The 18,169-nt window shown below is 46.5% G+C and overlaps 1 protein-coding gene across 1 annotated transcript in view; it reads right to left on the bottom strand.

Moving 5' to 3' along the window:
* Positions 1–1,397: 1,397 nt before the first annotated feature.
* The window catches only part of DNAJC27 (DnaJ heat shock protein family (Hsp40) member C27), a 72,970-nt gene continuing 56,198 nt past the window's right edge, over positions 1,398–18,169 (bottom strand). Inside the window, exons 5-8 of the mRNA XM_040348112.1 lie at positions 17,190–17,354; positions 11,175–11,297; positions 8,569–8,729; positions 1,398–1,809 (exon numbers count right to left, since the gene is read on the bottom strand). Of these exons, the coding sequence (XP_040204046.1) occupies positions 1,677–1,809; positions 8,569–8,729; positions 11,175–11,297; positions 17,190–17,354 (582 nt within the window). The 3' untranslated portion in view covers positions 1,398–1,676. The remainder of the gene's footprint in view (positions 1,810–8,568; positions 8,730–11,174; positions 11,298–17,189; positions 17,355–18,169) is intronic.

The raw sequence follows: 18,169 nt of genomic DNA, 5'->3' as shown, positions 1-18,169 counted from the left end.
CAGGGTTGATGACCACTGCCCTACAGCATCTCCCTGTCTCACTCAGGCCATCAGCACTCCCATGTCACTTCCAAGCATTGCCATCAGGACGAGAGCTGTTGCTACCCACTGCCTGCTGTGACAAATTACCTGGAAGTGCCATGGGAACATCAATTGTGCATTAGCCTGTTCATGTACACAATGGAGTCCTGACCTCAGACTTAGAACTGGCAAAGACACTTAACCACTTAAGCCCCGGACCAAAATGCTGCCTAAAGACCCAAGGGGTTTTTACAGTTCGGGACTGCGTCGCTTTAACAGACAATTGCGCGGTCGTGCGACGTGGCTCCCAAACAAAATTGGCGTCTTTTTTCCCCCACAAATAGAGCTTTCTTTTGGTGGTATTTGATCACCTCTGCGGTTTTTATTTTTTGCGCTATAAACAAAAATAGAGCGACAATTTTGAAAAAAATGCAATATTTTTTACTTTTTGCTGTAATAAATATCCCCCAAAAACATATAACATTTTTTTTTTCCTCAGTTTAGGCCGATACGTATTCTTCTACCTATTTTTGGTAAAAAAAAATCGCAATAATCGTTTATCGGTTGGTTTGCGCAAAATTTATAGCGTTTACAAAATAGGGGATAGTTTTTTTGCATTTTTATTTATTATTTTTTTTTTTACTACTAATGGCGGCGATCAGCGATTTTTTTTCGTGACTGCGACATTATGGCGGACACTTCGGACAATTTTGACTCATTTTTGGGACAATTGTCATTTTCACAGCAAAAAATGCATTTAAATTGCATTGTTTATTGTGAAAATGACAGTTGCAGTTTGGGAGTTAAACACAGGGGGCGCTGTAACATTTAGTGTTCACTGTGTGTGTGTTTACTAGTGTAGGGGTGTGTGGCTGTAGGAATGACGTCATTGATCGTGTCTCCCCTATAAAGGGGATCACCCGATCGATGCGCCGCCACAGTGAAAGCACGGGGAAGCCGTGTTTACACACGGCTCTCCCCGTTCTTCAGCTCCGGGGAGCGATCGCGACGGAGCGGCTATAAACAAATAGCCGCGCCGTCGTCCCGGATCGCTCCCCGAGCGGACCCGACCTCCGCATGTACCGGGGGGGGTCCCGATCGGACCCCCCCACCCACGTCTAGCAGAGGACGTACAGGTACGTGATTGTGCCTGTCCGTGCCATTCTGCCGACGTATATGTACATGAGGAGGTCGGGAAGTGGTTAAATGAGTAGCGAGAGAAGAAATCCAGCTGAAGTTGATCAACTACTACTCGCTCAAACATGATCCGCTTAACGCAGAACCTTTACGGACATATTTAAACCCAAAATGGCTTTCATTTGGCAAATACACTTCTATGTTACTCACAGCAAAAGACAACAAAACAACAAAAGCAATAAAGAACATAAAAAAAAGAGACCTAATGCTTGTGCTTCAACCACATTAAATGAAATGAAGGGAGGCAGACCCCCACATGTGCATAATCCACACACTTGGCGAGTGTTAATGGAGGGAAGTCTAGATCGTGTCTGCATGCCATAAAAAGTGTAAGAAAACCAGCCAGTGTTTATAGTTCACAAGGTGAGGGTGCCCCCTGGGGTACAATCATCTAGTGGGGGTGATCCTCATGTTCTTTGACATCGGTGCCTCTGGGAGGCAGAAAAGGGAACTTGGCTTTACTTTATGTTCTTCAGAAGAGCCGTGCGAGCGTTCACAAGGGCCTTAAAGGCGTCTTCGCTTCCTGGTGCCACGCACTTGTCCGGGTGAAGGAGCACAGCCAGCTTGCGATACGCTTTATTCACTTCATCCCTGCAAAATATATATATTCATAAAAAGTGTTAACTTTTCACAAGATACAACAAAGCAAGGAATGTGAAGCTGCCAATGGAATGCCCATGCACTCAAGGCGATATACCATGGCCGCTTATATTCTTTGAGGATCCCAGTGATGAGCTCAACCTGCCACAGTTTCTGCCTCTTTTCCTGCCCACCTTGAAATTCTGAGAAATTCTGCTCAGTCTTTTTGCATTCTCCACAATATACATTTACTATATAGCTGAAACCTGACCATCACACCTACCATATGCCCATAGGCGAAGATGCATTTTGCCAACACACACACACTATCTACAGCCATCGCTGGGACCTTCTTCACATTGCGCCCATATTTGTGATGGGGTGCTGCGTGAAGGATGTCTCTTCAAATCCCCTCACCCAAGTCCCCCCAAGTCAGCACAAGTCCTCCCTCCAGTTCCGTGTCAAATACTTCTACCCAAATCCCCCTTCCCAGAACAAAACACAAATCCTTTCCCCTTCTATCACAAACCCATACTTCACAACTGTCCTGGTTTTGGTGGGACATTCCTAAGACACACTATATTTCACCTGCCTTTACACCCACATGAACTTTAATGGCATCCCAAGCTTAGTCCGTAGGGTTCAATACTGGGTTAGCCCACCCTTTGCAGCTATAACAGCTTCAACCCTTCTGGGAAGGCCGTCCACAAGGTTTAGGAGTGTGTCTATAGTAATGTTTGACCATTCTTCCAGAAGTGCATTTGTGAGGTCGGGCACTGATGGTGGACAAGAAGGCCTGGCTCGCCATCTCTTCTCTAAATCATCCCAAAAGTGTTCTATCGGGTTGAGGTCAGGACTCTGTGCAGGCCAATCAAGTTTCTCCACCCCAAACTCGCTCCATGTCTTTATGGACCTTGCTTTGTGCACTGGTGGGCAATCACGTTGGAACAAGAAGGGGCCATTTCCAAACGCTTCCCACAAAGTTGGGAACATAAAATTGTCCAAAATGTCTTGGTATGCTGACTCCTTAAAGCGGAGGTTCACCCGCACACATTAGACTTTTTCCCCTTAGATTCCTGCTCGTTTTGTATAGGGGAATCGGCTAGTTGTTTTAAAATATGATCCGTACTTACCGTTTACGAGATGCATCTTCTCCACCGCTTCCGGGTATGGGCTGCGGGACTGGGCGTTCCTATTTTGATTGACAGTCTTCCAAGAGGCTTCCGACCGTCGCATCCATCGCGTCACGATTTTCCGAAAGAAGCCGAACGTCGGTGCGCAGTATAGAGCCGCACCGACGTTCGGCTTCTTTCGGCTACTAGTGACGCGATGGATGCGAGCGTCGGAAGCCTCTCGGAAGACTGTCAATCAAGAAGGAACGCCCGCTCCCGAAGACCCATACCCGGAAGCGACGGAGAAGATGCATCTCGAAAACGGTAAGTACTGCTCATATTTTAATACAACTAGCCGATTCCCCTAGACAAAACGAGCAGGAATCTAAGGGGAAAAGAGAAAAAAAATTACGTAATTAGGTGAACTCCCGCTTTAAGAATTCCCTTCACTGGAACTAAGGGGGCAAACCCCTGAAAAATGACCCCACACCATAATCCCCCCTCCACAAAATGATTTGGACCAGTGCACAAAGCAAGGTCCAGGGGTGAGGGGAACTTGACTGGCCTGTACAAAGTCCTGACACCTCAACCTGATAGAACACCTTGGATAAATTAGAGTGGAAAATGCGAGCCGGGCCTTCTCGTCCAACATTAGTCCCTGACCTCACAAATGCACATCTGGAAGAATGGACAAATATTCCCATAGACACACTCCTAAACCTTGTGAACAGCCTTCCCAGAAGAGTTGAAGCTGCAAAGGGTGGGTCAACTCAATATTGAACTCAACGGACTAAGATTGGGATACCATTCATGTGCGTGTAAAGGCAGGTGTCCCAATACTTATGGTAATATAGTGTATTAACGAAATCCCACGGATCCAGATTAAGGGCCTGTTCACACCAGAACACCATGAAAGAAACTTGCGTTTTGTGTGCGTTTCCAACACAGAATTCAAAATGCACTGCAGCGGGCGTCAATTTAACGACTCCCTAAACAAAGGATGCAAATATAGTGAGTTACCCTGTACCAGATTTCAAACGCACCATGCAATCCGCTTGCTGTGTGTTTTGTAAAGTAGTGCATGCACAAACTCTTGATGTGGACCGGCACAATTTCAGCCCAACAAATGAATAGGCTGAAATCGCACAGCACCCAGAAGGCATGCGATTCGCACTCATTCCTGTGGGATTTTTGGTGCCCCGTGTCCTAGAGCCCAGTGCCAAAAAAGGTTCTGGCACTCAGCTCCACTTACTTGCCTGGCAGGGAGGCACTAGTGTGGGCACCTGGGGCAATTGTGCCACATCTCTTGTGGGATGCCGGTGATCTGCCGTGCTGGTTCCAGGTATCATGGAAGTTCCAGCGCATGCGCGAACTGATGCACTGAGATGGTTCCAGCTATCGGGAAAGTTCCTTCAAGCACTGCGCAGGTGCAAACTTGCTGACAGAAATCCACGAACGGCGGCCGGCATCCAGGGCGACGTGGATTTTGAGGTAAGTGGCCAGTCGCTTCGCTCACTCGGCCTCCTGGCTCTTTTTTTAACATCCTCCAATCCACGGGGATGTTAAAGAATGAGCCTGGATGCCGGGCGAGGTTAAGTTAAGTTTGCGCCTGCGCAGTCAGTGAAGGAACTTCCCCCATAGGGGAACATTGAGGACAAGTCACCGGGGTCCCAGATGCCACGATTGTCCCCTCTGTAGCAGCCAGCATCTCTTTAATTAGGGGGGTGTAAAAGGATACTATATGTACTAGGGGGCACTTTGGGAGGGGAGAGGCCAATCACCATGTCCAAACTATTATTACTACCCTGTGATCCTGCCAGTAAAACACTACCTGTCTTAGACCGACAATGCTCAGTCACTGTACTCTTATCAGGACAAGAGAAGCCTCCCTTTCTCCATTGCTTCATAAACACAAAGGGGAGATGTCCTGTGTAGTCCTCAAATAAAACTGGGAACCAGGGCTGTCTTAATGAATGGGCACTCCTGGGTAGTGCCCAGTGGCCCCAGGTGCATGGGGTTCCCATAATAATCTTGAATTATATCATACTTGCCAACTGTCGGTCACGGTCACGCTTTTTACTAAACTGTTCCGGGATGGCCGGAAGCATCCCAGAACCTGTATTGGGCCCTCCTGATCCCAGTATTTTGCCCTCCTGACTCCCCCTGTACTGTGCCCTTCTACACCCCCCTTTCTTCGCCCTTTTTGTTAAATAAAGTCTTTGATTTATGGCATGTTTTCTTACAGTTTAAAACCAATTCCAAAGGACTAATAAATATATATTTAATTCTATCAACTATTTATACCGTATTTTCCGGCGTATAAGACGACTTTCTGGATGCAAAAACATGCATCCAAAGTCGGGGGTCGTCTTATACGCCGGGTACGGTCTCAGTACTCTTTTTTTTCCCCAGCGGTGACAGTCTCCATACGGCGAGCGCGAGCGTGAATGATTTTAAAGCCGCGCCTTCTCTTCAGAGTGTTCTGTGATAGGAGGAACAAAAATCTTCCCAGCAGCGCCTCTGTTCTGTGTTCCTCCTATCACAGATGCCTTCTCATCCTCGGACGAGATGAGAAGACGTCCGTGATAGGCGGAAACAGAACAGAGGCGCTGCTGGGAAGATTTGTGTGCCGCCTATCACAGAACACTCTGAAGTGAAGGCGCGGCTTTGAAATCATTCACGCTCGCAGCATGGGGGACTGTCACCGCTGGAAGAAAAAAAAAAGTGAGTGTTATTGCACTGGGGGGGCAACAAGTTCAGGCATGTAATGGCACAGTGGCAATGTAGGGGCATGTAATGTAATGGCACAGTCGGGGCATGTAATGTAATGGCACAGTCGGGGCATGTAATGTAATGGCACAGTCTGGGCATGTAATGTAATGGCACAGTCTGGGCATGTAATGTAATGGCACAGTCTGGGCATGTAATGTAATGGCACAGTCTGGGCATGTAATGGCACAGTCTGGGCATGTAATGTAATGGCACAGTCTGGGCATGTAATGTAATGGCACAGTCTGGGCATGTAATGTAATGGCACAGTCTGGGCATGTAATGGCACAGTCTGGGCATGTAATGGCACAGTCTGGGCATGTAATGTAATGGCACAGTCTGGGCATGTAATGTAATGGCACAGTCTGGGCATGTAATGTAATGGCACAGTCTGGGCATGTAATGTAATGGCACAGTGAGATTTGAAAAAGCCTGTTTCTGTCAGCGGTTCTGGCTCCCCCTCAGCTTCCAGAAAGACTAGAAGGAAGGGGGTAGTCTTATACGGCGAGTATATCCCAAAATCAAAATTTTTCCTGGAAAATTAGGGGGTCGTCTTATACGCCGGAAAATACGGTACTTGAATTCTTGGGAACAGGTGCATACATTGGGGCAGCCTGGTATGGGCCCCAGTGCATTACATTGAAGTGGGCTGGTAGGGGCCCAGTGCATTACATTGACCAGGGGCCCATGATGCTAATAAGAGGGCCCTGCTGGAAACGATGTAAAGGACAAGAGTGAAGCACAAACATGGGAAGTTCTCATCAGACAAGATGTCTGGCAGGATCAATGGGTATTTTTGTGTGCACTTATCCAACAGATGTCCATTATGCTTTCAACGGTACATATAACAGAATAAAGAGGGCCAAATGAGAGGCTTCTTGTTAAGGTTTGCATACACTTTAACCGCTTAACGACCGCCCGACGCCGATATACGTTGGCAGAATGGCATGGCTGGGCACAAGCATGTACAGGTACGTAGCCCGTTAACCACTTACCCCCCGGACCATATTGCTGGTCAAAGACCAGAGCACTTTTTGCGATTCGGGACTGCGTCGCTTTAACTGACAATTGCGCGGTCGTGCGACGTGGCTCCCAAACAAAATTGGCGTCCTTTTTTTCCCACAAATAGAGCTTTCTTTTGGTGGTATTTGATCACATCTGCGGTTTTTATTTTTTGCGCTATAAACAAAAATAGAGCGACAATTTTGAAAAAAAAATAATATTTTTTACTTTTTGCTGTAATAAATATCCCCCAAAAATATATAAAAAAAAATTTTTTTCCTCAGTTTAGGCCGAGACGTATTCTTCTACCTATTTTTCGTAAAAAAAAAAAATCGCAATAAGCGTTTATTGATTGGTTTGCGCAAAAGTTATAGCGTTTACAAAATAGGGGGTATTTTTATTAATATATTTTTTTTTTACTAGTAATGGCAGCGATCTTTTTTCGGTACTGCGACATTATGGCGGACACTTTTGAGACCAGTGGCATTTTTATAGCGATCAGTGCTATAAAAATGCATTGGATTACTATAAAAATGCCACTTGCAGGGAAGGGGTTAACACTAGGGGGCGGGGAAGGGGTCAAGTATGTTCCCTGGGTGTGTTCTTACTGTGGGGGGAGTGGCCTCACTAGGGGAAACACTGATCCTCGGTTCATACATTGTATGAACAGAAGATCAGCATTTCCCCCGCTGACAGGACCGAGAGCTGTGTGTTTACACACACAGCTCCCGGTCCCCGCTCTGTAACGAGCGATCGCGTGTGCCCGGCGGCGATCGCGCCCGCCGGGCACACGCACGGGAGTCGGGGGCGCGCACACGCCCCTAGTGGCCGCTCTAAAGGGTGATGTTATACTACGTGCTCTCGCCCAGGAGAGCCGACCTGCCGCCGTAGAATGACGGCGGCTGGTTGGCAAGTAGTTAAGAGCCCAGCCGTGGCTCGCGCGCACCAGCGGGCTTGCTCACGACCCGGTCCTGAGCTCTGTGACCGCGCCCACGGGACACGATCGTCGCCGGTGTCTCGCGATTGGGTCACAGAGCTGAAGAACAGGGAAAGGTGTGTAAACACACCTCTTCCTGTGCTTCCTAGTGAGCATGTCACTGACCGTCTGTTCCCTGTCATAGGGAACGACGATCAGTGACGTCACATGCCAAGCTACGCCCCCCTACAGTAAGAAAAACACATTAGGTCACACTTAACCCCTTCACTGCTATTTTCACAGTAATCAGTGCATTTTTATAGCACCGATTGCTGTAAAAAGGACAATGGTCCAAAAATGGTTTCAAAAGTGTACGATGTGTCCGCCATAATGTCGCAGTCACGATAAAAATCGCTGATCACCGCCATTACTAGTAAAAAAATAATAATAAACATGCCATAAAACTATCCCCTATTTTGTAGACGCTATAACTTTTGTGCAAACCAATCAATAAACGATTATTGCAATTTTTTTTTACCAAAAATAAGTAGAAGAATCGGCCTAAACTGAGGAAACAACATTTATTTTTTATATATTTTTTGGGGATATTTATTATAGCAAAAAATATCGCTTTTTTTCAAAATAGTCGCTTTATTTTTGTTTATAGCGCAAAAAATAAAAACCGCAGAGGTGATCAAATACCACCAAAATAAAGCTCTATTTGTGGGGGGAAAAAAAAGGACCTCAATTTTGTTTGGGAGCCACGTCGCACGACCGCGCCATTGTCAGTTAAAGCGACGCAGTGCCGAATCGCAAAAAGCGGCCTGGTCCTTTATCTGCAAAAAGGTCCGGGGCTTAAGTGGCTACACGTCTGAATATTGAATGGGCTGAAAACAGATTCATTGCACCCCCGGATCTCAATCTAAACCCAGGATAGTTGATGGACAGAGAAAGCATCTCGGGATATGTTACCTTGTGGCACCCGGCTTCACCCCCAGCATGTCCCAGCTGTCTTTGCTGTTTCGGATACGGCGTATAGAATCCGCCTGCTCTTTAGTAAATCCAATGTTAATGGACGACATGGGTCTCTTTCCTCCATTGTCACATAAATCCACGATGGCAGAGTAGAAGGCCTTAGAGAAGAGGGAGACAAGGGGTTATTAGCTCGCCCAATGCAGGCAGGAGCATTTGGAAACACTTTCCAAAACACATACAGTACAATGCAAAAGTTTTAGGCAGGTGTGCAGAAATGTTGTACATTAAGAATGCTTTCAATAGCTATCCATCTATACAGAGACAGATAAGCGAAAGTTCCATTTTTGGGTGGAGCTCCACTTTAAGAACGATCTTCTGTGTAAAGAAGAACAAGGGCCCAGACTCCAGAAGCAATTGCGCCTGTAGGTTACGCAGCGCAATTGCTTACTCGCTCCAGCGTTACGAATGCTCCTGATTCGGGAACATCGTAACGCCGACTGCAGCCTAAAATCTGCGTGGCATAAGGCTCTTATGCCTGCATATCTTAGGCTGCATTCTTGCGATGACCGCTAGGGGGCGCTCCCATTGTGATCAGCGTATAGTATGCAAATTGCATACTAACACCGATTCACAATTGTTGCGCGGGCCCTGCGTACGCAAGTTACGTCGTTTCCGTACGGCGTGCTTAGCGTAAGGCTGCGCCTGCTAATAGCAGGCGCAGCCAATGCTAAGGATACCCGTCGTTCCCATGTCGCGAAATTTGAAATCTACGTCCTTGGCGTAAGTGATTCGTGAATGGCGCTGGACGCCATTCACATTCACTTTGAAGCAAATGACGTCCTTGCGACGTCATTTGCCGCAATGCACGTCGGGAAAGTTTCCCGACGGAGCATGCGCTCTACGCTCGGCGCGGGAGCGCGCCTAATTTAAATGATTCCCGCCCCCGGCAGGATCATTTACATTGCGCGTGCTTACGCCGGGCAATTTTGCCGGCGCGCCCTCGCAATTTACGGAGCTACTGCTCCGTGAAACGAGGGCAGCGCAAAATGTTTGACAGAAGGATTTCAGTTCATCTTCAAAAAAAAAAAAAAAAGTGTGTGTAAGTCAACCTAGAAGAACTGATGCTGGTTTGAAGGAAAAGGGGCCGTCACACCAAATATTGATTGGATTTCGATTTCTCCTCTCTTCATTTACTTTCCATTTTGTTAATTGAAAAAAAAAAAATAAAAAAAAATAAACACTTCTATTTCTGAAACCGTTCTTCATTTATAGCATTTTTTCACACCTGCCCAAAACTTTTGCACAGTAGTGTATATGGTTAAAAAGTTATAAATCAATAAACCCATGCCCCAATGTAGCTGCGCAAGGTAAAAATCGCTCACTTTTTTTCAAAGTCACTTAAAAAAAAAAAAAAATGGTTACTCAACATAAATCGCAAATAAAGAAACACCCACGACAATACAGTATACTATAAACATATAGTACATAAAGCTAATCATAAAATGCCCATCATTAAAAGGTTACTAAACCCTAGTGTTTTTTTTAAATAAGAAACATGTCATACTTACCTCCACTGTGCAGTTCGTTTTGCACAGAGGCCCCGATCCTCCTCTTCTGGGGTCCCTCAGCGGTGCTAGTAGCTCCTCCCCACATGGAGTGTCCCGTCAGAGAAGCACTTTATGGGACACCCGAGCGGGCACTCTCCAAAATCCTGCTTCTGTGTCTATTGACACAGAAAGCAGGACTCAGCCCCGCACCCCCGGCACCTGTCTCATTGTATTCGATTGACAGCAGCGGGAGCCAATGGCTGCACTGCTATCAATCTATCCAATCAGCTTCCTTTACCTTAGTGCAGTCCTCCTTCATTTACCTCATCCTTCCATTTTGCTTTTAAATGTCCTTATTTCTTCTGAGAAATCCTCACTTCCTGTTCTTCTGTCTGTAACTACACACAGTAATGCGAGGCTTTCTCCCTGGTGTGGAGTGTCGTGCTCGCCCCCTCCCTTGGACTACTGAGAACTTGTAGTCAATCCTCAAGAGGCGGGTGAAAAAACAAAATTCTGACAAACTCCAAGCATTGATTATGCAAGAATGGGCGGCCATCAGTCAGGATGTGGCCCATAAATTGAGTGACAGCGTGCCAGGGTGAACTGCAGAGGTCTTGAAAAAGAAGGGTCACCACTGCAAATATAAACTTAATGCAATGGTCAATAAAAGCCTTTGACACTTATGAAATGCTTGTAATTATACCTTACTATACCATAGTAACATCTGACAAAAAGATCTAAAAACAGCAAACTGTGAAAACGAATATTTGTGTCATTCTCAAAACTTTTGGGCATGGCTGTAGTGCGCATGGCAGTTGGGAAGGTGGGCGATATGGGACTTAATTCTCCTTGCTACCCAGCATGGGTCGCTGGATTACCCGGGAAACATCGCTGTCATAACGTAGCATGTCAGTCTAAACAGCGTGATACAGCGTACAGTAAATAACGATGTCACTAGTACAAAGCTCTGGGGCTCAGTCTCCACTACCACTGGGGGCTTTGCAGGTAGGTAAAAGCAAAGCAGAAGAACCCACAATCCAGCTGCAGACACAGTACCTGGAACATCTCATTAATCCCCTCGCCGCTCTGTGCTGAGGTCTCGTAGTACAGGAAGCCGCGGCTCTCCGCCCACAGCCGGCCCTCACTTTCGTCCACGCAGCGATGCTTTGCGCAGTCAATCTGGAAGAAGCAGACAGATAACTTACTGTAAGAGCCAGGTATCCAATTTAGACATCAAATTACACCACGTACCAAACTTCTAGCCATTCAGATTGTCCTTTATAAGATTGCATTTGTTCCCTAGCTACTTACCACGTCGGCTCTCATACCTGTACACCAGTGTTAATTTTGTCTTTTTTTTTTTTATTGTTTAACCACTTAAGCCCCGGACCATATTGCTGCCTAAAGACCCAAGGGGTTTTTACAGTTCGGGACTGCGTCGCTTTAACAGACAATTGCGCGGTCGTGCGACGTGGCTCCCAAAACAAAATTGGCGTCCTTTTTTTCCCCACAAATAGAGCTTTCTTTTGGTGGTATTTGATCACCTCTGCGGTTTTTATTTTTTTGCGCTATAAACAAAAATAGAGCGACAATTTTGAAAAAAAATGCAATATTTTTTACTTTTTGCTGTAATAAATATCCCCCAAAAATATATATAACATTTTTTTTTTCCTCGGTTTAGGCCGATACGTATTCTTCTACCTATTTTTGGTAAAAAAAATCGCAATAATCGTTTATCGGTTGGTTTGCGCAAAATTTATAGCGTTTACAAAATAGGGGATAGTTTTTTTGCATTTTTTTTTTTTTACTACTAATGGCGGCGATCAGCGATTTTTTTCGTGACTGCGACATTATGGCGGACACTTCGGACAATTTTGACACATTTTTGGGACCATTGTCATTTTCACAGCAAAAAATGCATTTAAATTGCATTCTTTATTGTGAAAATGACAGTTGCAGTTTGGGAGTTAAACACAGGGGGCGCTGTAACATTTAGGGATCACTGTGTGAGTGTTTACTAGTGTAGGGGGGTGTGGCTGTAGGAATGACATCATCGATCGGATCTCCCCTATAAAGGGGATCACCCGATCGATGCGCCGCCACAGTGAAGCACGGGGAAGCCGTGTTTACACACGGCTCTCCCCTTTCTTCAGCTCCGGGGAGCGATCGCGACGGAGCGGCTAAAAACAAATAGCCGCACCCTCGTCCCGGATCGCTCCCCGAGCGGACCCGACCTCCGCATGTACCGGGGGGGGGTCCCGATCGGACCCCCCACCCACGTCTAACAGAGGACGTACAGGTACATACATGTGCCTGTCCGTGCCATTCTGCTGACGTATATGTACATGAGGAGGTCGGGAAGTGGTTAAAAACAACATCTTATACTTCCCTGCTCTGTGTAGCAGTTTTGAACAAACCAGCCCAGATCCTCCTCTTCTCAGATCCCTAGCCGGCACTCCTGACCCCTCCCTCCTGCCAAGTGCCCCCACCGCAAGCAGCTCGCTATAGGGGCACCCATGCCGAACCGCTGCTCTGTGTGTTAATTTGATGTCTAAATTAGATACCTGGCTCTTTGCTGCAGCAAAGTCATCCAGAAGTTCAACCCCCTGCCTCCCTTTTTGCGCATGCGCAGTAGGGAACCGGCTGTGACGCCACAAGGCGTCACTGCTGGTTGTTTTTACCTGATATGGCTGTGTCAGCACCCGATTGAAAAATCATCTCGATTTCAGTTCTTCTACCCATCTTGACTAACCCCTTTTTTTTTTTACTTAACAGTATATTTTTTCAATAGATAACCAGAGTTATGGGTTTAGTCTGGGTAAGTTAGTTATATGTTTCAATAGTTAGACCCAGGATTACCCTGGTTTACAACAGAACCAAACTCTCCATTCGTAAATAGTTTAGACTTTTTATTATATTTCACAATTACATAGAGAGCTATACGTTTATTTCTCTCTTATTTTCAAATTGAATATCGGTTCCATTATACATTCAGTTCCTGCATATGAATGGTGAATATGATGTAAAGATTTATTTCGTATATATCCATACTTTGATATTTTATTTATTTGACTGCTACCGTCTGATATACTGCAATTGTTGCTTTAACCACTTCCCGACCTCCTCATGTACATTTACGTCGGCAGAATGGCACGGACAGGCACAATCACGTACCTGTACGTCCTCTGCAAGACGTGGGTGGGGGGTCCGATCGGGCCCCCCCCCCCCGTTACATGCGGAGGTCGGGTCCGCTCGGGGAGCGATCCGGGACGACGGCGCGGCTATTTGTTTATAGCCGCTCCGTCGCGATCGCTCCCCGAAGCTGAAGAATGGGGAGAGCCGTGTGTAAACACGGCTTCCCCGTGCTTCACTGTGGCGGCGCATCGATCGGGTGATCCCCTTTATAGGGGAGACTCGATCGATGACGTCATTCCTACAGCCACACCCCCCTACACTAGTAAACACATACACAGTGATCTCTAAATGTTACAGCGCCCACTGTGTTTAACTCCCAAACTGCAACTGTCATTTTCACAATAAACAAACAATGGCCCAGATTCAAGAAGCTATTGCGCCCGCGCAACCATAGGTTGCGCGGCGCAATAGCTGTTTTGCTCCCGCGTAGCGAATGCCCCTGATTCAGGAACATCGCTACGCGGACTGCAGCCTAGGATATGACAGACATAAGCCTCCTTATGCCTTCATATCTCAGGCTGCATTCTTGCGTTGTCCGCTAGGGGGCGCGGCCATTGTGATCGGCGTATAGTATGCAAATTGCATACTACCACCGATTCACAAAAGTTGCGCAGGCCCTGCGCACGCAAGGTACGGAGTTTCCGTACGGCGACTTTAGCGTAAGGCTGCTCCTACTCATAGTAGGCGCAGCCAATGCTAAAGTATAGCCGCCCTTCCCGCTCGTGAAATTTAAATTTCACGTCGTTTACGTAAGTGATTCGTGAATGGCGCTGGACGCCATTCACGTTTACTTAGAAGCAAATGACGTCCTTGCGACGTCATTTGCCGCAATGCACGTCGGGAAAGTTTCCCGACGGAGCATGCGCTGTTCGCTCGGCGCGGGAGCGCGCCTAATTTAAATGATTCCCGCCCCCGGCGGGATCATTTACATTAGGCGCCCTTACGCAGGGCAAATTAGCATAGTGCCCGCGCAATTTACGGAGCTACTGCTCCGTGAATCACGGGCAAATCGAAATATTTGCGTGGGCGCAGAGCAAAAATCGTTGCCCTTTGCCCACGCAAATATTGCACGGATCTACCTGAATCTGGGCCAATGCAATTTAAATGCATTTTTTGCTGTGAAAATGACAATGGTCCCAAAAATGTGTCAAAATTGTCCGAAGTGTCCGCCATAATGTCGCAGTCACGAAAAAAAAAATCGCTGATCGCCGCCATTACTAGTAAAAAAAATAAAAATGCAAAAAAAACTATCCCCTATTTTGTAAACGCTATAAATTTTGCGCAAACCAACCGATAAACGATTATTGCGATTTTTTTTACCAAAAATAGGTAGAAGAATACGTATCGGCCTAAACTGAGGAAAAAAACATTTTTTATATATGTTTTTGGGGGATATTTATTACAGCAAAAAGTAAAAAATATTGCATTTTTTTCAAAATTGTCGCTCTATTTTTGTTTATAGCGCAAAAAATAAAAACCGCAGAGGTGATCAAATACCACCAAAAGAAAGCTCTATTTGTGGGGAAAAAAGGACGTCAATTTTGTTTGGGAGCCACGTCGCACGACCGCGCAATTGTCTGTTAAAGCGACGCAGTCCCGAACTGTAAAAACCCCTTGGGTCTTTAGCCAGCATATTGGTCCGGGGCTTAAGTGGTTAAAAAGGGTGAAGACACCACTGAATTGGTGGACAGGGAACTATCCTAATATTAAAAAAAGTCAGCAGCTACAGTATTTGTAGCTGCGGACTTGTTTTTTTTTCTGAAGGAGCCTGGAGCTCCGCTTTAATTAGAACGATCTGGATGTTGCAATTATACACTCAACACAACGCCCCTGTGTGGTAAAATCTTTGGAAAACTCCCTACGAAAATCTTTGGGCGTAGTTGCCTTGCTGCTATAAAAAATGAAATTTAGAACGCAATCAGGCTGAGATCAAACTCAAAAGCCTTCTACTCCCAAAAGGATGCAGGAGGCCTACCCAACGCCAAGCTTTTTAGCATCTCTTCTACAACAAAATGGCAGGGTGGGACAACTCGGATATTGAGGAGCCAATCCAAAGGATGGTGGTGGCTTCCCTTCAACAGGAACCCTTATATTCCTTTTGGAACTAGGACGCTTCCAGAGGAGCTTACATATCCCCTTGTACATAAAGTAGGGACAGCCACAAAAACTAAAACCAAACCTACAGACCACACACACATTTTTCACTGATCTGGAAAAACTTGCATCTTACACAGTGATCTTAAAACTAAGAGGCTTTGAGAAGTGGAAGAAAGCACATCTTTACTTCTTAAATGGATTTACCAAGGGCATACCCTGTAAACCTTTCATCGTCAGCAGGATATACAGTGTCCCTCAAAAATTACACCACTTGGGCTGTAGAATGACACCTGTCTTCCTCCTCTCTCTGCTGGAGAGGAAGCTGTACCTGAGGACCTGCAGTGCAAGGATCTCCCTGCTTCTGTTTCTCCATTCTGTGGGTCTGCTAGTCTCACCGGATTTGAAGTGAGATTTGGTGAAATTACTACTGTGCTGATCACTGTTCTCCTTGCTGGAGAGGAAGTTGTACCTGAGGGACCTGCAGTGCCCGGATCTCCCTGCTTCTGTTTCTCTAATTTGTGGGTCTGCTATTCTCAAATTTGGAGCGAGATTTGGCGATATCACTACTGTGCTGCCCACCAGTGGCAGCTGGTGCTCAAATTTTTGGGCGGGCGCAAACAAACCGAAAAAAAAAAAACCTTGAATTGCAGCCACTGTGCCCAAACGCAGCCACTGTGCCCAACTGTCGCCACTGCGCCCATTAAATGCTGCCAGTGTGCATCCCCTGTCTGCCCAGCACTTACCTTGTCTTGGTGGGGCAGTGGGTCACGGCGATGTCCTCCCCGCTCCTTGATGTCTTCTCCCTTCCCGTCCTCTGCTATGATTAGCCGCCCGATAGGCGGCGTTTAATTACAGCGCCTGACGTTTCAGCCAATCAGGTGACAGGTAACAGACCCAAGCGCCTGATTGGCTGAGATGCCGTTCAGTGTTAGGAAAGCGAATATTCATTTTCTTTCCTAACACAATGCTGAGTGAACAGTGAGCCCCCAGGATGGTGCCTGCTGTTCACCTTTTTGGACGCCTATTAGAGCATATGACTCTAATCAGGTGCTTCCAAAAAAATACCCCGAAAAGGGGTCAGGCAACCGAATAGGGGGTGGCAGCGGCGACCACAGAAATTCATGCATCGCATGAATCTATCTATAGTAATAGAGGTGGCAGGGGAGAGGGGGCAGCGCCCATTATGGACGCACCGCCACTGCTGCCCACTGTTCTCCTAGCTGGAGAGGAAGCTGTACCCGAGGAATTGCAGTGCAAGGATCTCCCTGCTTCATCTATTCTGTAGATATGTGCTTCCTCCACCTCTATTATAACCCCACCAGTAATTAGAAAGGTAGATCTGAAAAAAGGAACCAAAGCCATGCCTCTACCAAGATGGCCATTTCCACACAGAGACAAGTTCTGGAATGGGACGGAGAGGTGGATCTGTGTTTCTCCCACCTCTACTGCTACTTCATCCTTACCCCACCAGTCATTAGAAGGGCAGATCTGACACGAGGAAGCAAAGCCCTGCCAACTACTAAGATGGCTATCTCCACAAGCGCTGGAAGGGGAAGAAAAGGTGGATCTGTGCTTCATCATTACCCCACCAGTCATTAGGACTGATCTGACATGAGGAAGCAAAGCCCTGCCTCTACCAAGATGGCTTCCTCCAGACAGGTGCTCGAAAGGGGAGGAGGGAAGAAATCTCAAACAACCACCAGAAGGGTCAGGTGTCCAAAAACCATTGAACACAAAGTGTAGCTATGACATCAATTATGGTCTGCATCCCTCGCTCACCTTGTTTGCACAGACGGCAAAGACGACATTCTCAATGTTCCCCTGAGGGCCCAGCTCCTGCTTCATCTCTGCTAGCCAGGCGTCAAGGCTATCGAAGGACTCTTTCAGGCCCACGTCATACACCAGTATCACCCCCTGCGTGTCCTTATAGAATTCATTCCGTACCTGGGGGGGGAGAGTTTCCAGAGAGAAAAGTATAAGAACATCTAACACCTCCTCTGAAGGACAATCAGCTGCAGAATACATAGATTTGTTAATAAAAGAAAAGTCCACCCAATGAATTTTTCATGACTTAGCTCAGCAACAATTCTGTTGATATCGTGGAAACAAATCAATAGTGTATGGTTCATTCACAAAATGCGATGTAAACAGTGTGAGGAGTAAAAAAAGTCACTATGCACAGAAAGGGGTCTACATACAAAACATTTGCAAGCAGAGGTCTTAAAGCAGTGGCCATCAACCCTGTCCTCAGGGCCCACTAACAGGCCAGGTTTGCACGATAACTGAAATACAGCACAGGTGATATCATTTGCTCCTCAGTGATTGCAGTATTCTAGACTGCATCTCCCCAAAGTAATACATAAAACCTGGCCTGTTAGTGGGCCCTGAAGACAGGGTTGATGACCACTGCCTTAAAGGAACACTAAAGGTTAGTTTTTTATTAAATCGATTGATTGCTGTAAGCTAGAGCATTTAAATATCACTTACCTCGTTTTTCCTTTTGACCTCCAAAATACAGTAATCCAGGTTTGAAAATGCCATTTCCTGTCTCTCCTCTTCTTGCTTTCCACCAGCACCTGAGCTGTTTTGCATGGTGGAAAGCAGAATGTGCTCACCCCCTTCCTATGACTACAGCCCTGCGTGAAGATGCTCTCTTATCCCTCACAGGCATGGAGGCTAAGCCTAATGGGAACTGTAGTTCATATTAGGCCGTAATGTAGCAAGAATGAATGCGCACCGCAAACCAGGAAGTCAGTGAG

Source organism: Rana temporaria, chromosome 4 (assembly GCF_905171775.1).
Source record: "Rana temporaria chromosome 4, aRanTem1.1, whole genome shotgun sequence".
Classification (NCBI taxonomy): Eukaryota; Metazoa; Chordata; class Amphibia; order Anura; family Ranidae; genus Rana; species Rana temporaria.
The sequence above is the reverse complement of the archived record's forward strand: the minus strand, read 5'-3'. Positions and strand labels throughout refer to the sequence as shown.